At 49.0% G+C, this 20,881-nt stretch overlaps 1 protein-coding gene across 2 annotated transcripts; it reads left to right on the forward strand.

The window, feature by feature from the left end:
- The first annotated feature begins 2,059 nt into the window (after positions 1–2,059).
- On the forward strand, positions 2,060–20,140 carry ANKRD35 (ankyrin repeat domain 35). Of its 2 annotated transcripts, none has more exons than XM_082458252.1 (15): positions 2,060–2,096; positions 2,310–2,430; positions 8,117–8,247; positions 9,030–9,118; positions 9,490–9,554; positions 10,375–10,432; positions 10,625–10,695; positions 11,014–11,120; positions 11,771–11,955; positions 12,582–12,619; positions 12,785–14,788; positions 16,796–16,885; positions 17,135–17,200; positions 17,784–17,884; positions 18,420–20,140. In XM_082458252.1, exons 2-14 carry the CDS (start codon positions 2,392–2,394, stop codon positions 17,844–17,846), a joined length of 3,006 nt encoding a protein of 1,001 aa, XP_082314378.1. In that variant the 5' UTR covers positions 2,060–2,096; positions 2,310–2,391; the 3' UTR covers positions 17,847–17,884; positions 18,420–20,140. The 2 variants fall into 2 exon arrangements, with proteins under 2 accessions (XP_082314378.1, XP_082314379.1); XM_082458253.1 differs by having other exon boundaries at positions 2,073–2,096; positions 2,316–2,430.
- Positions 20,141–20,881: the final 741 nt, after the last annotated feature.

Genomic DNA, 20,881 nt, shown 5'->3' on the forward strand with positions numbered 1-20,881 from the left:
CTGGCTCTATTTGAGTTCCCTGGGATATAGACTGCTCACAAATGGTGAGAGGTGGAGTCTCGGTTTACCTTGAGACCTTATACAATTGAGTCCCTGGAAGGCAAGGTTATGAAGTATTTGAAATGTTTTCTGTGACTCTCCCACTGGAGATGTACTCTAGCCTCCTGCAATCCTCACCTACTTAAGTGAGCGTAGAGTGTAAAATGTGTAGGTTTGGTAAACACATAGGCCTATACTGAAATCCCAGGTCTGCCATTTATGAGCTAAGTGGCTTTGGGCAAGTCATAACTACCCTGAGGCTCAGATAAAAGGCTGTGTAGAGCAGTGGTTAAGAATGAAGACAGACTTAGGTTTAAATCTAAGCTCTACCACTTAAATCCTGCTTGACCTTGAACAGATTTAACTTCTCAATGTCTTGACTTTCTTGACTTTAAACTTATTAGGGTTGTGAGGACTAAATGAGATGATTCAAATAAAGTGAACATATAGTAAGTACTTAATAAATGGTAACTATTTTTATAGTTACCTGGCCTATTAGGCTGGGACAACCATTCTGTGCCATGCTGGTGAGTTATTTTGTGGCAGGAGGCTCCATGGTGGCCCTTAGTACAATTCACATAGGCTATAGCTTGATGAACGTTTATGGAGCACACTTGTTTCTGGGGCAAGGACTGAGGCCATGGTTATGTTGACAGATTTCCCCTCTTTATCCCCAGTCAGCCTGCAAAGGGAGATGGATATCCTTGAGGACTGGTTCATCTAATTCTCTCTCCACATGCTTAAAAAAGTACTCTTAATATTTTTCTCCACCTAGAGATCCCTCTCTTCTCTATTCCTCAGCACCAGAACAGGACTTTCTCTAACCCCAACCTATTCTTCAAAAAGCCTGTTACCTCTTTCTTCCTTTGAAGCAGAGCCAGTTTGAGAAGCAACTGTAGAAACACCAGACTCTCCTCAGACACACAGGTGTTGCTTTCTTCTCATCGTTGCTCCTTTGTTCCTTTATTCATTCTTTTGTTCATTCACTCATCAGACATTAAGCACCTAATATGTGCTAGGCAATTTGAATAATATAAAATGCAACTCCTACCATCAAAGAGCCCAGTCTAGTAGGGGAAACAAACATGTAAACATATAATGGAAAATACAGAGACCTGGTTGCTAGATGACATATCAGTATTAGAAATGTGTCGCACACAAGAGGCACACTTTTTTAGGTGAGGTTGGAGGGATTTTAAAAGTTTACAGAAAAAAAAAAAGTCTTGAGGGGCCACCAAGTGTGAGAGGAGGCATTCCAGGGAGGATTAATCACCAGTCGGGAAGGGAATTGTAGTAGATTAGAGCAGCCTGAGCATTAGACTGTTTGTGAAAGTAGTGAGAGATGAGACTTGAACAGGCAGAGTGCAGCTCCTGAAGAGCCTAGTAAACCACGTTAAGAACTCTGAACTTTATCCTGTAGGCTTTCATATGCATTTGAGTGCGCTCTCTCTGACTGAAGGGAGGAGAAAAGAAAGACCGGTAGACTGACTGTTCAAGCACGAATTGCTGAGAATCTGAATTTAAGGGGCAGTGGAAATAGTGAAGACAGTTTTGTGAGTACTTCTGTGGAAGGGAATGCTTAAAATAAAAAAAAAAAATCGCTCCTCTCCCTGTGCCCTTTTCTAACGTAGAGGTGCGTTGGGATATTAGGCCTGGTTCCCTTTCTCCACGTTGCGGTGGGTCGTGCATCATCCACGTTCAGTCCTTTGCTCGGCACTACAATCTCCTCCCGTTTCCAAACTGCTCTCTTCAAATCCTTCTTTGTGTCCGGGTTTTTGGCCGCGGAATGGTGGGAGGAAGCAGAAGTAACTAAGTTGGCAAACGTCTCTGGATATAATCAAATCGTCGTCATCAGTGGTTAAATGCGACAGCTGCTAAGAGGCGTGCACGCCGGGAGACTCCTGCGGCTGCGCTCCGGGGGGCGGGGCTGAGGCGGGGCTTGGGGTGGAGCCGCAGCCTGGAACTGAGGGGAGGGGAGGGGCGGGGCGGGGCAGGGGGAGGAGTTTTAGCCGGAGCCCGGGTCTGGGGACTTGGGAGTCCCTTTTGCGATTGAGCAGGTCGGAGCTGGGGGTGGGTTCGGTTTGGGAGGGTGAGGTTTGAGACCAAGCCCAGGCGGAGACTGCAGGATTTTTGCCTCCGCAACGGCGGAGTGCGGCTGGGCCAGGGGCGGAGTTTTAAGCCCAGCCCTCGGATTCTTGCTTCTGATTGAACGGGGTGGGTCCTGGGGCGGGGGCGGGTCCCGGTTTGCTTTTGACAGCTCTCTTACACAGCTGCAGACGAGTCCGGTGGGTTCAGGAACTTGTGACCCCGCTCTCCGCGCGTCCCCGTCCCCCCGTGGCCCCGGCCCCGGCCATGAAGCGCATCTTCTCCTGCTCCAGCTCACAGGTGGCGGTATGTGCTACAATGTCTGGGAGGATGGGCATGGGGCTGGGGTCCAAGCCCTGTGGTGACAGAAGTCCTGAGTCCCATCTCCACGCACCGTCGCCTTTTCTCTTTATCGGTCTTTCTAGCTCTTCCGCTCCCGCAGTGCAGCCCTCCCGCCCTGCCTTCCTCAAGACCCTGTACCCCCCAAGGTCCTTTCCCTTGGCCCTTTCTTGTCCTCCAAGCATCTACACCCCCAACTTCTGATATGTTTCCGGCAGCGCCTGCCACCTCCCAAAGGCTCTGTTCTCTACTTCTCTGTTTCCCAGTACTGAACTACCTTCAAGCATCTGTCCTATCCCCAGCCCCTGCTCAGCCCCAAGCCTCTTTCTATCTCCCAAGTACTGCCCCATGCCCCATTTACCAGCCCTGCCTTGTCCTCACAAGCCTGTCCTCCTGTATGGCCCTATCCTGGCTCTCAGTCCAGCAAGTACTTCCAGCCCCGTGCCTTCCCCTAGCCCTTCCTCATAGAGTCTTCTCTGTCCTTGCCCCCATCTCACCCCATGCCACTTCCACTTCCATTCTCTCATCACCACCACTGGCTCTCAGACATCACTCCAAACCTCTTTCCAATCGGTGCTCTGACAGCAGCAGCCTTCTCCTGTTCTCCCCTTCAAGCTCTGCTCCTCTCTGTCCAGTGGCTGTTCAACTCCTCGACCTCCTTCTGCCTGCTCTCTGCAGGTTAATCTTGCAGTCCGGCCTGGCCAGCCTGACAGGCTCTGCCAGAGGAGGACAGTTGCCTGGCTGCTCCCCAAGGAATGGGTAAATTGCCTGCAGACTCCACTCTGGCCAGTTCACTGCAGTGCCTGGTCATCACACTGGTTCTTGGGCCAGTCAAGGCCTTCTGCCTGCTTCTCCCCAGAATCTTCCTTCATTCTAGACCCTCACCCAGTTGTTTAGGGCCTATACACTCTGCTTCCTTTGACTGAGCTGGGGAACGGTAATGGTGAGAGGCGAAGAGGATAAAATGGATTCACTCCGAGAGTTCCCAGGAGAAGTCACTGTCCTCCCCATGTCCTCCCAGAACAAAACACACGGAGGAAGACTACAGAAGGGAGTGGCTAAGGGAGGGTATAGCTTCTTCTTCTCTGAAGATCTCTTACAGAGAGACCCCCTAGCTAGGGATGAAATTTTGTGTGGAGACTGGGATGATGGTTCATTTTGAAGTGAAGTAGTCGACTACCTGTAGTAATATTGCTTAGCCTAACTTGACTTTGTGGTGTCATTCATTGAGCAAACGTGAGAAATGCTCAGCTCACTCTGCATGGGCAGGCCACAGAGGCCTGGAAGTGACCTACGAGGCAAGAGTAGGAACTCTGTTGAGGCCTGTTCTCGTCCCACTTAACGTTTGCTTCCCCACTTAGTTTCCACACATTAATCAACCAATCAAAAGGCATTTACTGGAGGATTACTGGACTGAATGTCAATATTATGACGTAGTATGAGTGTGTTTCATGTTTGGTAATTGCAATCATTGTTGCTTTTGTTGTGGTCATCCATGTACAATGCTTGGTGTCAGTCTATTTATCTCTTGTAAAAATAAAATACAGTGTGTGTGTGTGAAAAAAAAAAAAAAAAAGGCATTTACTGAATGACTAGTAAAGGTACCAGAAACTGAGGCTACCCAGAATGTCTTAACTCAGGATGATTTTCTTATTCACATGGACTCTTCCTTAGTTACTGAAAGTCCTCCACATTGCCCTGCCCTTTCAGGTTTGTGGAGTCTGTCTGCTCCTTAGGAATCAGGAAACTATCTCATTCTTCCTGATTCTCCAATTGTTGGTCAATGGCTACTTTTCAGGATGCTGGGATGAACAATGGGCTGAATGTTGGAATTTTAAAGCATTCCTCTGTCCTTCTTCATCCCAGCTCTACAAAGGTTTGGCCATGAAGAATTTCTACCCATTCTAAACTCTTCTTAGTACAAGATTATAGGTAGTAAATTAGGTGGACTTAGAACTACTTAGCTGGAAAGAAAACTGTTTTCTCAGTCAGGGTATGGATCCAATGAGATTGAAAATAGACCAGTTTAAGCTGTAAATTGTTTCCTCTTGAAACTTCCCCACATTTCTCATGATAAATTCCTCCACTCCCTGGGTGGCTAACCGCTCTGAACCAGTTTGTCAGAGAAATAGTGTGACAGTCTTCCTGACCACTCCCAAAGCCTGGCTTCCTAGTCATGGCAGAAGATTGCCCCTTTCCATCCCCGCTCCCACCCCTGGATCCAGATTGCACCCTCAGATTGAGATAAGGACTGAAGGATCTGTGATCATTTAAAGATTAATCTAAGTCATCCAGAATACGTATAGGAAGTTTAAGAAACAAACAAACAAAAGCCAGCTCCTATAATCTCATTTTGATTTAGTCAAGTAGAGGATACCTTTGAGGGTGTCTTACATAGGCAGCTTACTCTGCCTATGTAGGAAGTAAGTCAGAAAATACCTTTAAACAGTAGGCACTGGATCAGCTTAGAGGAATGTCAATTGCATTTAAAATTTTTTTTTTTTAATTTTATTTATGGCTGTGTTGAGTCTTCGTTTCTGTGCGAGGACTTTCTCTAGTTGTGGCAAGCGGGGGCCACTCTTCATCGCGGTGCGCGGGCCTCTCACTGTCGCGGCCTCTCTTGTTGCGGAGCACAGGCTCCAGACGCGCAGGCTCAGTAGCTGTGGCTCACGGGCCCAGTCGCTCCGCGGCATGTGGGGGTCTTCCCAGACCAGGGCTCGAACCCGTGTCCCCTGCATTGGCAGGCAGACTCTCAACCACTGCGCCACCAGGGAAGCCCTCAATTGCATTTTAAAAATTGAGAGACAGCTCCTGGTTCCTCCAGGGCAGCATTTCCATTTCCATTCACCTGTCCTACAGAGGTAGCCACTCTCTCTGCTGTTTCTCTCTCTACTGTTGGTGGTCACAGACACATGACCAGAGATAAGGAGAGGCTGCAGTTACTTCTACAAAGCCACCGCCCCAATCCTACGGGAGATACAAAGCTTATCCTTGTTTTGAGTCTGCTGATTGATTTGGTGATTGCTCCCTTGAGGCTGTGTTGGTTATCCTCTTTCCCAAGGTGCTGGGGTGAACAATGGACTGGATCTTGGAATTCGGAAGCAACCCTCTGTTCTTTTTTTTTTTTTTTGGTACGTGCCATGTGGCCATGCGGGATCTTAGTTCCCCTACCAGGGATTGAACCCGTGCCCCCCTGCACTGGGAGTGTAGAGTCTTAACCACTGGACTGCCAGGGAAGTTCCCCTCTGTTCTTCTTCACCCTAGCTCTGCGGAGGTTTGTCTGTGAAGAATTTCTACCTATTCTAAATTCTTCTTGGTATAACAAGATTATAGGAAGTAAATTGGGTGGATTTAGAACTATCTAGCTGGAAAGAGAATTATCTACCTTGCTAAGAAGCACCTTTACCATCTATACAGCTTGATTGGCATACATTACCCGATATGATCAAGATCCCTTCCTCCCACTCCCCTGGATAGAGAATTCTGAGCCCAGGAACATCCAAAATGTGCCAAGCAAGGCTAGGAAGGATGGGGATTAGGACTAACATTTATTGTGTACCTACTACGTGACAGACAGTGCTAGGTGCTTTATACAGTGTTATTTTATTAGCAAACTGAGGTTCAAAGAAGTTGTTACATGCCTCAATTCACAAGGATAGAAAGTGTTAGAATCAGGATTTTAAACAGAGAACTTCAGAGTGAGGTCAGCTGATGGTGGTGTCCTGTGATGGAGGTGTAGTTCTAGCTGTCTGCTTTTTCTGAGGGTGATATGGCCCCCCAGGGGGCATTGGATAACGTGTTATTACATCTCAGTCTGTTGGTATGTGGAGCAGTCATTTTGCTTATTATGTCCTTTGAGAATTAACCTGTTTGGAGACTCTTCTCCTTGTACGGAGTAGTGTCTGAAGGTGGGTGGCTTTACCCTGGAGGTGGTCTTAGACTGTTTATTTGAAAATAAGTAAACCTTCCATAGCTCCGTAGTAAATGGCCTGGTGGTGAGAACTAGAATAGGGCATCTGATGGCCTGGGTTCTAATCTCAATTTTACCACTATTTTGTGGTGTGACCCTGGACAGTTATCTAACCTCAGTGTGCTTCAGTTTCTTCTCTGTCAACTAGATAAAATAATATCAGCCCTAACTACTTTCCAGGGATGTTGAGAGGGTAATTGAAATTGCACTTAAAAGGGCTACGAGGAATTACCTCACGAGTATTACCTCAGAATCCATCTACCTTAGATAATTTTATGGTTTAGGCATTTAAAATCTTTCCTGTTCTCGATTAATAATTTGCCCTGGCTATGTATCTGAAAATGAGTTGGCTTCCATAGACCCTTTTCTCCCCCACCTCTTCCTATAGCCTCTTCTTGTTGCAATTACACCTCGCAAAATGCAATGTGCCGCCACCAGTCCCACACTGCTTCCTGTTTTTTTTATAAGGGTGCCATACACTTGTATAGCTTTTTACAGTTTACAGAGAGATTTTATATACATTAGCTCATTTAATACTCACAGCATGATGAGTTAGTTATTATTTTCCACATTTTATAGATGAGGAAACAGATTAGAGGTGTTCAGTGGCTTACTATAGGTCACATAGCTGAAGTATGTGAATTACTGAAGTAGCTGAACCAGGCCGTGAACTTAGGCCTGCTGACAAATATTCACCTAGGGCCCTTTTCACCATTCCACAGATTTTTGCCTCCTTTCTTCCTTTCCTTTCCTTTCCTCTCTGGACCAAACCAGGCTTTTCCGTGCTTTCAGCTCTGGGTGTTTTTACACAGCTCTTTCATGTCCTGTGATACTTCAATTATTGTAATTACCCCACCACCTGAAAAAGTCAAGCTGGCATGGTAGAACAATGCATGCCCAGGTATGGCTGTTGTCTGGGACAGCTGCACCCTGCCAGGAAAATGAGGAGGGAGGGAAGGGTGGAGGAGGGGAGCTGCCTCCTCAAGCCTAGCTAGAGACCTGTCTTTGCCTTTTGGTGGTTGTTGCCATGGAAGGGGAAGAAGGACTAGCCAGAGGGCATAGGTATGAGAAAGGAAAACGAAAACTCTGTGCTTCTGCTCCTAGTTTTGGGCCCCAAAGCCAATGGATAGAGATGCTATGGATAGGTATTTGGACTCCTAGCTATGACCCAAAGCTAGGTGCCTTGATTTCTCAAATATCTGAGAACAAAGAAACAGAGGAGCACGGGGGTTGGGGCGTTGAGAGGCAAGGTGAACCCAGTCCGGAGTGGGCAGTTTGGTTCAGTTTGCTCCAGCAAGACCTAAAGAGCAAAAGGGAAAGGAGTCGTGGCTACGATTGCTAGGAGGTTGTGCACCTAACAACAATAATCATAATGCTGATAAAAAGACATTTGAAATACTATGCATTCAGTCCTCAAAAATGATTTTTAATTCAGTAGTCCAAGCACCTTTTGGGCCAGGGCTGGCAATAACTGGCGGTAGTCCCCAGTGGCATATGAGTTGGTGACTATTTAACTGGCCCACCTAGAAGGACTAAATGATCTAGACTGAGTGACTTGTGGAACATTGAAAGGATCTCAGGGATGTCCCTTTTCCCTTGCTTGGCATCCTAACCATGTTCTTCTTTTCTTTCTCCACTCTACCCCCGCCTCTTATATTCACACAATCTGTGGCTCTGGACCAGGTGGAGAGATGGAACCGCCGTGATCAGAAGCTTCTGGAGGCAGTGCAGCGGGGGGACGTGGGATGCGTGGCTGCTCTGGCCTCCAAGAAATCTGCCCGACCCACCAAGCTAGACTCGAACGGCCAGTCCCCGTAAGTAAGCCTTCTTGATCCCCACCCTTGGTATGTGGTTCTCTTTAAAGACCCCAAACCCCAATATGATGTAAGACCAGGAAATGCCTACAATGTCAGAGCCCTTTTTTGTCTTAATTAGCAAGTATATCAATAAATCTTCGCTACATATCAAGTGCTGCACAAAGTGGGGGAAGAAGATATTGTCCCTGAGGTCCACACACCTCACGACCCACATCAACAAAATTGACCAAAAAAGGACATAAAGCCCATGAAACAAACGGAAAACTGAAACATACACTAAATAGAGTATTTCTTCATTGTACAAATAGGAGGGTGTATATGCTTGAGGAATTAGGAGTGCAGTGGTGGCCATGAGAGTCATGTGGCTGGAAGGGGTGATTAGGACAAGAGGGATATTAGCCCTTGTCTCTTCCCAAGTCAGCCTGCAAATGTCCAGCCCTCTGCTCTGGCCCACTCTGTGACACTTCCAGTCTGCTAAGTGTCCTGTGCTGAGTTACAGGTAATTATGTGTTCCCTGGACACCCCTGCAGTACTCTGAGATTGCTTGAGACCTGTAGCTCTTATTTCTACCTTTGCTCCCAGCCTCCTCTGAAGTTTTAATGGTAGGCCATTTATATAGGCTTCTCTTTCTCAGAAAGTCAGGCTACGGGAGCTTCCCTCTCTGCTTTTGGGATTGGCTTCGGGATGATGGAGCTTAGTAGGCAGTGCTTATTAAGGTTCTCCCATTCCTCATCCCCTGGTCCCTTCATCCTTCTGCCTCTCGGCGTTGATTCTGGCAGGTTTCATCTGGCAGCCTCCAAAGGCCTGACAGAATGTCTGACTATACTACTTGCAAATGGGGCTGACGTCAACAGCAAGAATGAGGATGGTGAGTTAGACTAAAGCACTGGGTCATGCTGCTTGCTTTTCCCTTTACAGCAGCAGTCGAGGGGTGGGGGGCCAGTGCTGGGCCCTGCTGGAGGTTCCAACTGTAGCCCTCCTGCTTCTCTCCTCATAAGTTCTGGCCAGTCTCCTTCCAGGGGTTCCGCTCCCTGCAAGCTGGGCCTACCTCTCCCCCATTCCCACCTCCACCGCAGGTACCAGGCACTTGGGGAACAGGAATTTCTGGCTCCATGTGGCTGAGAGCCTCTCTGTCTAATCTCCCTCTGATTATCTGTGTGTCTCTTGCCTTCCCTCCCTGTGAGTCATTGGTATGCATGGGGCCACCCACCCTCCCTCTCCCCTTCTTTCCCTTTCCAGGGAGCACCGCCCTGCACTCGGCCACCATTTCCTGCCAGCCACAATGTGTCAAGGTCCTGCTGCAGGTAAGAGCAACCCCTGATACTACTCCTGTGAAAGGAAGAAGAGGACCCAGAGACTCCTTACTCTGTCTTGTACTCACCAGCAATATTTGGTCAAATGTACCCCTCTCATCCCCAATAAGAGAGCTAGTAATCACTTATTCATTAGTTCGCCAACATTTATTTAACACCTGCTATGTGCAGGCACCCTGCTTAATGCTGCCCTTGAGGGCATGTCGTAAAGCAGCGTTGCCAGGGACTGACTGCCAGTCAGTCAATGTGCATGTATTGAGCTCAGCCACTGGCAGAGGCACTGCAGAGACTAACTGCTGTGATGATGGGCAGGTGGAAGGATGGCAGAGGTGTTCACATTAAACCCAAAGCCTGCTGTCTGTTTTGAGGAGTTTGTGGTGTAGGGGTACAAAGAGAAATATACATGTGAAATGACAGGTGGACAATTCAGAAATAAGTCTCCCAAAGTTCAAAGGCACAGTTCAACAGGCCATTGTGCAAATGGATGTTCTGCTTTGTTCTTCCTGGCCCTTTCCAAATTTCCCAGTTATGATCCTAAAATACCAGACATAGACTCAGGTGTCATTTTCCCTAACATGTTTATCTACCTATAACCTGATTTTTCTTAGGCCCTAGGTTTATGAACCAGGGCTGAAATTCAAGGCTGCCTATCATCTGCAAGGAATAAATTGGACTTGCCTAGTAGTTGGCCAAAGTCATGGTCCTCCTGCCCCTCCCCACAGTACTGTGAAAGCTGGTGACCCAACAGGGGGTATGGGATGAGAATGTTGACACCACGCTCCATGCTGCTTCCCTTTGTGGCTCTTTGCAGCATGGTGCCAATGAAGATGCTGTAGATGTGGAAAATCGTAGTCCACTGCACTGGGCAGGTGTGTGCCAGGGGACTGGTGGGAAACAGGGCTGCAGGGACCAGAGGGTGGGGAGGGAGCGGGGGATAACGTTTGGTGGGAAGGGCAGGCCAGAGCTGACTGCTGAAATGGTCGGAGGGGATGCTGCATCATGGTCTGACTAGGTGTCCTTCCTGCTTCCCCTTAACCCGATCATCCCGCAACCCTCCGTAGCCTTCTCTGGCTGTGCCTCAAGCGTGCTCCTCCTGTGTGATCACGAAGCCTTCCTGGATGTCCTGGATAACGTGAGTGTCAGCTGGGCAGCTGGGCAGGGCCCTACATGGGGAGGCTGCTGCTTTCTCTGAACTTAATTAGCCAAGTTCCATGACCAGGGGTTGTGTAGCACCACCTCCTCTTCCTTCTCCCCATGCCCCTCCTCCTCTTCCACACAGAGTGGTTAAGGCTTATCTTCTGGAGAGCTTCTAACCCTCTGAGAAGGAGTATTTAGCCCCAGCATTGGGGCTTTTTCCTGGAGAGGTGTGGGAACAGGGGAGTTGGTTGCATTGTGTCAAAGCCCTGGTTCCCCCGGCTCCTCGTGAACCCCCTTCCCACAATCTGTACAGGATGGACGTACACCCCTGATGATTGCATCGCTGGGTGGTCACGCAGCTATCTGCTCACAGCTACTGCAGAGAGGCGCCCGGGTTAATGTCACTGACAAGAATGACAAGTGAGCCTTCCCCGTCTTCCCACCCCAAATCCCGACCCTGACCAATCTAGAAAGGAGCCACTGGGCAAAGTGTGTGTGTGTGTGTGTGTGTGTGTGTGTGTGTGTGTGTGTGTGTGTGTGTATTGGGGAAGAAGGCAGGTTGGTCTCTGTTTTCTTGGGAACCTCTCTCCTTCTCAGTGGTGGTTCAGAAGAGCATTGCTTGTTGCTTCACTGTTTTCCTCTTGGTAAGTTGAGAACGTTTTCCTTATACTTTCCTATTCTGTTGCTGACACTGCCATCTTCCTAGCATAGGTGACTCTGGAAGTAGAATCAATACCTCTGGATCCACTAGTTTAATTTACTGGTTTTTGAACTATCTTCTAAGCAATGGAATACTTTTTCCCCAGTAAAGAATTTATGCACAACCTCAATATATAAAACAGATGGAAGTGGAGCCCTTCCAATTGGCCCCCTGCTTTCTGATGCTACAGCTCCAAGGAATGACATTTGAAAAGTTCTGGTCTGGCCTCATGCTTTGTCACTGGCTGGTGTTGGTCTGTGGTTCTCCTGACCACACTGAGTGAGAGCTGACCTTGTGAGTGGAGTTTTTGAAACCAGGACTCCTGGATTCCATGAGAAAAGCTTATGCTCAGATTTGTCCCAACCCATAGATCGGCTCTGATCCTGGCCTGTGAAAAAGGCAGCACTGAGGTGGCTGAACTGCTCCTGAGCTATGGAGCAGATGCAGGGGCGGTGGACAGCACAGGGCATGATGCTTTGCATTATGCTCTACGCACACAAGACAAGATACTGTGGAGGCTGCTGCGGCAGGCCCTGAACCGGCAGGGGCGGGGAGGTAAAGCCAATACCCTTTTGTAACTTCAAGATGCTCCTCGATAGCCTTAGAATCAGAGAAGCGTCTTAGAATCCCATTTGTTTCCATGGAAATAATAATTGTCACTTTAGTTGAGAGTTTACTTATTTATTGCTGCTGCTCTGAGATGACACCAAATTCCCAAAAGCACGGTCACAAAATTCTTCAAAGCAGCCTTGTCTCTCACTGAAGGCAACTCTGGCTAGTACTATTGCTAGCATTTATGAGTTGCAATTGTACATCTATTTATGTGATTTGATGGTCAATCTCTCTCTCTCCCGTACTAGACTGTAACCCCCTCAGATGACAGGCCATCTCTGTTTTGCTCACCATTGAGGTCCTGGTGCCTATAACAGTGCCTGGCACAGTGTCCAATAAATAAGTGAGTGAATGAAATGAATGAGCTGGCATATCTCTGAGATAGGAAACGAAGGTTGCTGGACAGCTAGGGATCCATCAAATAGGGGTGGCTGTCCCTATTCGACATGTGTGGTAAAGGATTAACACTGAGGGGCCACTCCTTTCAGAGAAAGTCTGAAGGCAGAGTGTGGGCTAGAAGCACGTGGGCCCTGTCTCCTCTCTCATTTTCCCCATGTCTTTTCATATAGGTCAGGGGTTAGTTCAACATCCAGATCTTGCATCCCAGGTAAGACCCTAAGTGCCTTCTCCTTTTGCTTCTGACCCACCCCAGGCTTTCCCGCTGGGATATCTCCCAGGCAGTGATCACCGGGGCATTGAGACAGTCTAAGAGAAGAAAGGCCTTCTTGGGCTAGCTGCCCGGGTTTACTTCACTGTTCCTTTTTCTCCATAGGCCTCTCCATCTGAGCCTCAGGTGGGTTCTCCATGGAGAGCGGAGCCTGAGGAGGAGCAGGAGGAAGAAGAGGATGAAGATGCGTGTTCAGAGGAGTGGAAGTGGAAGTATGAAGAGGAGCAGAGGAAAGTTTCCCAGTTGGAGCAGGAGCTGCTGCGAAATACGGAAGAGTGTAAGGCTCAATCTGCAGCTTATCTGGGCCTGGAGAACCAGATTCAAGAACAGGTTCGGGAGCTGGGGCTCCTCCTATTGCAAGAGCCCGGAGCTCCAGGAGACCAGGGCTCTAGTCTCTGGCCTGGAGGAGATGGCATGGAGCAGGGTCGTACCCTCAACCTGCTGGCTAAGTGCGTACAAGAGCTAAAGAAGCAGCAACAGGCAGCAGCCGCAGCTGCAGCAAAACCAGTAGTAGCTTCCAAGAGGGCTGAGCATTCAGCTGGAGGGGTGATCCAGTATGAAGCCCATGGAAGGTCCCAACCAGAAGAACAGGAGCCACCCCAGAGCCCAAGGTCTGAGACCACTGGGAAATCCACAGGACAGCAACCGACCACCAATGGTGGGCAGGCCCTTGGCCCTGATCATACTGACCAGCTGCATGCTGGCCAGAAGGTGAGGCCCCAGGCCCCAGGGGCTGAACCAACAGGCACAGTGGCTGAACCAGTGCGCACAGCAGCCATGAACCAGCTCCTGCTACAGCTGAGGGAGGAGCTGGCTGCCGTGTGGCGAGAAAAGGATGCAGCCCGGGGGGCTTTATCAAGACCAGACCTGGAGGGAGCTCTGGGGACGTCCCGGGCTGAGGCCGCAGCAGCAGCCTGGGAGAAGATGGAGGCCAGGCTGGAGCGGGTGCTGGTGAGGCTGGATTGGGCAAAAGCAGGATTACAGATGAAACCTGAGGCCCCTGCCCAGGAGCCCAGAGAGGGAGCCCCAAAGGCAGGCCCAGGGGCCATCACCAAAGAGGGTGAAGGGAAGGAGGAAGGGGCTCCTGGGGCCTGGGGAGAGCCTCTAGGGGCCCCTGGAGGGGAACAGATGCCAGGAGGGGGCCTGGCGGAGGGACAGCTGGAGAAGGAGGTGTCAGCACTGAGGCTGAGCAGCAGTAATTTGCTGGAGGAGTTGGGGGAGCTGGGCCGGGAGCGGCAGCGGTTGCAGGGGGAGCTGCCGTCCCTGAGCCAGCGGCTACAGCGGGAGTGCGTGCCCAAGCCAGAGGCGCAGGTCCAGCTACAGCAGTTGTGGTGGAGCGTGGGGCTGCTGACAGATGAACTGGCCCTGGAGAAGGAGGCCACCGAGAAGTTGCGGAAGCGCCTGGCCTCCCAGAGCAGAGGCCTCCGGGGACTGTGGGACTGCCTGCCCCCAGACCTGGTGGGCAGGGGGAGTGCACGGTGCCCAGCGGCTGAGCCCCTGGAGGAGCTGCAGGCCTGCGTCAGCGCCCTGGTGGCCAGGCACCGCGAGGCCCAGCAGGTGCTGGCTCGGCTAGAAGAGGAAAACCAGCAGCTGCGGGGCTCCCCTGCCCAACGTGGGGAACCGGGCACCTCCTCAGAGGCCTCAGCGTCCCTCCAAGTTGAAGCTCTGGAGCAAGACCTGGGGAAGCTGGAGGAAGAGCTGCGGGCGGTTCAGGCCACGATGAGCGGGAAGAGCCAGGAGATCGGGAAGCTGAAGCAGCTGCTCTACCAAGCCACGGAGGAGGTGGCTGAGCTCAGGGCCCGGGAGGCGGCCAGTCTGCGGCAGCACGAGAAAACTCGGGGCTCACTGGTGGCCCAGGCCCAGGCTTGGGGCCGGGAGCTAAAGGCCCTGCTGGAAAAGTATAACACGGCCTGCCGGGAGATGGGTCGGCTGCGGGAGACGGTGGCCGAGGAGCGGCGCAGGAGCGGGGACCTGGCCGCGCGCGCGGCGGAGCAGGAGCGCCAGGCCAGCGAGCTGCGCTTGCGCTCCGAGCAGTTGGAGAAAACGGCGGAGCTGCTGAAAGAGAAGGTGGAGCATCTCATCGGGGCTGGCCGGGACAAGGAGGCCAAGGTGAGCAGACCAGGCAGCCGAAGGGAGCGTCAGGGCAGGTTTCTGTTTGTTTAGGGTTGGCTGACCGGAATCTATCTTTGGTCCGTCCGATTAATACCCCAAACGGAACACCAGTCATTTGCAAGGACCGCACTCTGTTCTCCTGGGTCTGAGGGGGTCTGGGATTGAGATTGGAGGTGAGGTAAGTTATAAATACAAGAGAGAAGGAGGGCTTAGGTATTAAAATTTGGGACGCAGGGTTCAGAAGCAGTATGGTCAGGGCTACCACCGTTGGGGTACTATGGTTCAATCGGCATTTTGACTTACGTAGTGTATTAGCCTGCGAAGACAGCGGATGCTGTGGTGAGTCGCTGTGGTTTTGCTAGGGTTCTGAGGAGGTGCCTGGGGTAGGGGTTGCTGACGGATTAAGAGAAGTAGACTAGGGCTTCCCTGGTGGTGCAGTGGTTGAGAATCTGCCTGCCGATGCAGGGGACACGGGTTCGAGCCCTGGTCTGGGAAGATCCCACATGCCGCGGAGCAACTAGGCCCGTGAGCCACAACTGCTGAGCCTGCGCGTCTGGAGCCTGTGCTCCGCAACAAGAGAGGCCGCGATAGTGAGAGGCCCGCGCACCACGATGAAGAGTGGCCCCCGCTTGCCGCAACTAGAGAAAGCCCTCACACAGAAACGAAGACCCAACACAGCCATAAATAAATAAATAAATAAAAATTAAAAAAAAAAAAAAAAAAAAGAGAAGTAGACTAGACTGTAGTCCCTTTCTCCCCTCCCACTTCAGTCAGAGTGGGCTCTACAAAAGATTTCCGTTGGCAAAGAGGGTGCCAATGCAGAGAAAAACAAAAGTTTGAAAACCATTGTGTTAGATACCCGAGTTTCCTAATGATTGCTCCAAAAGTGAATATAAGTCTACAGGCTTCCAACAGACATGTTTTACAAATTCGAAAACATCAATTTACAAATGAATTTAGTAATTGTAGAACTACCTGTGCAGTGAGTGAATTCAGACTTATCAAAGTTTGTGTACATGATCAAATTTATAAGGATTAAAAAATATAGGGAGTATACATTTTACGGACTATAAAGGACATAAAAATAGAAGGAACGTTATACAGAATAGGAATCAGTGTGGGGTGGGGCTAATTAAAGAAAGGAATTTTCTGTTGGTGTTGAAGGGGAAGATAAAAGTAGACAAATGAGCAAAAGAAAATAGTGTAGTGGGCTCCGAACTGAGGTTGTCTGCATTTGAATTTCAATTTCAAAACGAACTGATTGGGAATTCCCTGGCGGTCCAGTGGTTAGGACTCCTGGCTTCCACTGCAGGCGGCCTGGGTTTGATCCCTGGTCGGGGAACTAAGATCCCACAAGCTGCATGGTGTGGCCAAAAAAAAAAAAAAAAACGATTGATCTTGGGTGAGTTATCTAAGCCTCAGTTTTCTCATCTATAAAATGTGGATAATAACAGAGTTGTGAGAATTACATTAAATAAGACATTATATTTAAAATAGGACAATTTTTGGGAAATGGCTAGTACTCAGTAGAAGTTAGCTAGTTTTATTATTCCTACTACCACTATTCCTATTACTGCTGGTTATTATTAACTGCATTTGTACCTCAGTCTCACAAACCACAGAAACTCATCTCCATTTCCCTCAGTGGTCAGTAGGCCAAAGTAGGTCAGGATCCAGTACAGAGTTAAGAGTGTGGCCCATGAATTCAAAGAGATCTTGGTTCAAATTATGATTTCATCACTTATTAGCTGTATGATTTTTATAAATTACTTAGCTCAGGCACCTTATCTACAGAATGTGAATAATAATACTTCTCTCAGAGAAGGATTGTTCTTCTCAGAACAGAAGAAGAGCTCTTTTGAGTATTAAGTGAGACAATGTGTGTAAAAGTATCTGGCAGGTATTAAATACCCAATAAAAGGAAACTCACCTTGACTTTGGGTGGTATTGGGGTGGGAAATGACTGGGGCCTCATTGGTTCCTTTTCTTTCCTTTTGACCTCAGATCAAGGAATTGTTGAAGAAGTTGGAGCAGCTTTCAGAGGAGATTCTAGCAGTTCGGGGAGAAAATGCTCACCTTGCCCGACAGCTGCAAGTATGTCTGGCCCTCAGGGGAATGGACACTGCTAGAGAAGAGGGTGCACAGTGGAAGTGATGTACCTGTGGGAGAGATTCTGGGGATTCCAGAGGCCTGGCCAGGCAGTGGTCTAGGCTGAGCCAGTGATGGGCCAAGGGAGCCTACCTGGCACAGCTGAGCACTTCACTTCATTGTTCCTCATGCTTGGGGGATGAGGGTGAGTGTGAGAGGCTGGGCACATGACCTCCCATTGATGCCCACTCCCAGGATTCCCAGAAGAACCATGAAGAGATCATCTCCACCTATAGGAATCATCTGCTGAATGCTGCTCAGGTGAGCCTGGGGGCAGGTAGAGGCAGAGAGCTGGCCAGGGGGCACTGCATTTGGCATCCCTTCTCTTACCTGCACAGACTCGTCTCTCAGGAAGCTGGACTTTAGATGTCCCAGTACCGGTTTCTGGATCTCATTAGGCAGACTGAGAGAAGTTATGCATGAATGTGAGGGGGAGAGGTGTTTGCCCCTTCTTTTCAATTCCCTGATCGACTGTAAGGCTTTTGCCTGTCCCCTATGCCCCTTCTCAGTGTCCTCCTGAGCCAGCTTATCCCTCGCCAAGGAAGAAGAGGTGGGTGGCTCGCTCCTTTATTAGGAATAATAATAACTACAAAGAATCGAACACTTATTGTGTACCCGGTGCTTTGCTCCATATTCACAGTTGTAACCTTCACAGCAGTTCTAAAAAGTCGGCATGATTATCTTCCTCGTAAAGATTAGGAAACAGCTATTGAGAAGTTAAGTAGTATAAGTGAGGGCACGTAGTTAGTAAGTAGCATCCTACTCTACCATAGAAACTCTCCCTTTCCTGTCTCTCTCATTTCCTTTTCTTCATCTCCTTTTGTTTCTTTCATGCTGCCTACAGGGCTACATGGAACAGGGTGTGTACAATATCCTACTGCGAATCCTCAGCATCCAGGAGGAGTGAGGCATCCTGTGCCCTGAAGAACATGGGATCTCTCTGTTGTGAGTTGTGGTTTGAGGGTGATGAGGGAAGGAGCTTGGGAGAAAGGAGGCTCAAGGATAGAAATTGGAGTCTCCTCTTGCCCCATGTGGTAGCTGACACTAGGGAGTCCTGTGGGGCATAGAGCGTTTGAGGTGAGGTCAATTGAGAAGACATGATATGGGGAATCACTGGGTGGAGACAGGCATCAGTGAGCACGTAGACTGAAGGGGTCTGACTTATGAGATGGAGACAGAAAAGAGGAGTTGAATGACTCTCCTAAGGTCTGGGGTAGAGAGATACCAGTGAAAGTGGGATGGTGGGATAGTGGTGCACAGTTGTTTCCTAGTGTGGGACTCTACAGATTCCAGAATCTCTCCTTCACTCCCACACCACTCATTCAAAGTGTAGTCATCCTCCAGCCTTCTCCCTGCCCCTATGCAGGCAGCCATCTTCTCCAGTCCAGATAGATGAGGATCATCTTTAGCATCTTGGCATGGATGGGAGGAGACTGAGGGTATAGAAGTGTGCATTTCATGCTTGAATTTCTTCTTTCAGGGAATAGAGCATCCCTGGTTGCCAGAGCCTCCAACGGGCTGTGGTGGGTGGTGGGTTGGCCACTATGGGTGTGTGGGTGGGGCTTCACCTGACGTTATGGACCCCAGACCTGAGAACCTGAACCCTGGAATCAGCATGGATGAGATCAGAGGAGGTGTGCATGGAAGCCAGCTCTGTGGAGAATAAAGCAGGAGGCAGGATGATGTTGGGTGTCATTGTTTTTACTGCCTAAAGGGGCATGGGGGAAGGAATCTTTTTCATTCCTTTTTGATCACAAATGGCCCCATAAGTTAGCTGCTTTCAAACTTTGATTATGATGCATAGTAACAAATACATTTTACATCCTGTGTGTACATACCTGAAATAATATTTACCCTTACTATTTCTATTCTGTTCTATATTCCGTCAAAAAATATTGGTTACAATACATCCACTAATGGGTCAAGACCCAGTTTGAAAAACAGCATTCTCACAGTTTGAAAAACAGCCCTCTGTAAAAATGGAGATTGACATTCTTCCTTTCTCTTTCTCAAATCTGCTTCTTACTGACTGACACACCTCTGATCTTTTTCTCTACCTTGGGACTCCTCAGTCCACTATCTTTTTTAAGAAGGATAGATGTAGAGTCCTAGATTTTCTTCAAGATGTACAATCTAAAATATTCTATCATGTGTTAAACCATGTGTCTAGATTTGAGGTGCATGGTCTTATGTAGTCAGTGTTCTTTGCCCCAGGTGCAAAGAGGGATGAAAAGTCTGATTCCTGGAAGAGGGAAGAAGGGATACTCAGCTTTGGCTTCTTCCCCCCAGTTCTGTTCTCAGGCTGAAAAAATGTATCTCTTTGGGCCACTTCCCCTGGGTCTCCTCCCCTTCCTGCCCCTCCACCAGCCAGACTGCTAGGTGAGAGTGAGGCAAGTGAGTTCCTCCAAAATCTGGAATTGCAGTTTGGTGGCCGCCACACTGATCCCTCCCAGTTCCTTCTCGCAGCCCGCCCCCTGCTGGGTTATGCTGGGTCAGGCGGCAGCGGTTTGGCAGTAGAGACTGACTGGGCTGAGAGAAGAGTGGGGAGGGGCCGTCGTGGAAGACAGGGGGCCACTGGAGGGCTGCAGAGCCTCGCTCCAGGGTCTGGCCAGGAAAAGAGCAGCTATGTAGATTAGGTCCTAAAGAAGATGAGGGTCAGCTTCGGGGTTTATGTGGATGGGCACAAGACTGTTTTAAGGTTGGGAGAATGAAGAGAGGAGGAATTGATGGGGAAAAAGAAGGGTGCAGCTGCCAGAAGAGCATCAAAATGTCCAAGTCATTTCTATTAAGGGGAACAGAACCTCTCTTTTCCTTTCTACCCTCAGAGTTACCAAAGAATAGAAAAGGACTGTTACATTCCTTATTATATATGCAGTGTTGGGTGGGAAGAATGAAGAAACTGCTGAGAGAAGGGTCCAGAGAGGGGGAGATCATTTTGCTAAGTTCAAGTATGAGTCAGGAAACAGCTCTGGTAATGGAAGCCAGGCCCTTGGCTTCCTCTGGAGCTCCTGGAAGCTGATCCCAGGATGGCTGAGCTGTGGGAATGGTCAGTGATGTTAATGATAACACAGAAGTGGAGCCTTCTCCAGCCCCTGGTCTTCCTAAACAATCTCCCTCTATACAGCCCCATAAACTGTTACCCCAACACCCCCAAGCCCTGAAATTTTCCTTGATTTCATAAATAAATCTTTCTTTCTCAAAGTAACTCTAGTCTTACTGTTCCCCTCTTTCCTCCTGGGCTGTCTCTTCAGTCGGACTTCTGTAGGGACTTATTACTCCTGCTTCACTTCCCCTTCGTGCTCCAGGCTTCAGATGTGAGTGCATGCGTGAGAGTAGGTGAAGCTCGGTGAGCCATGATGGGGTTCAGAACATGGTTTTGAATGCCTTCGATCTGAAACTTGGTTCTGATTTGCAGCTTCCCTCCTTTGTCTGGTAACATTACTTTATTAAACTGATATTTAAAGGGCCTACTAAGTGCCAGGCACTGGGGATAGAGAGAACTTGCAGGCAGGATCAGACTCAGGCGCCCTGGTTCCTAGTTTTATGTTATCCTGTAGGGATGCTAGAACTTATAACTGCAATTAACTTTTTTTTTTTTTTCTTGTGAATTTGTTTTTATTGGGATATAGGGGATGGGTTGCGAAATATCTCCGTGGGTTATGCCCCATCAGGGAAATGTCCATTCTAATCGCCCTGGAATAGCTTTTGGAACTTTTTCTTGGAGCTTCTGCTCTTGCTATCAGCAGCCTCTTTAGGTCCACTGCTGAGCGGCTCCTCCTTGGAAGAGAATTTCCTCTTTTTCTTGGGGACTCAAATTAACTATTAAAGGAGATCCCTCCTTTATGAAGTCACTAGGAATCAAGGTGAGGTTTTTTTTCTTTACATTTTTACAGCTTTATTTGGGTATAACTGACATACAATAAGCTGCATGTAAAGGGTACA

The sequence above is a fragment of the Balaenoptera physalus genome (assembly GCF_965194825.1).
Source record: "Balaenoptera physalus genome assembly, chromosome: 1".
Lineage (NCBI taxonomy): Eukaryota > Metazoa > Chordata > Mammalia > Artiodactyla > Balaenopteridae > Balaenoptera > Balaenoptera physalus.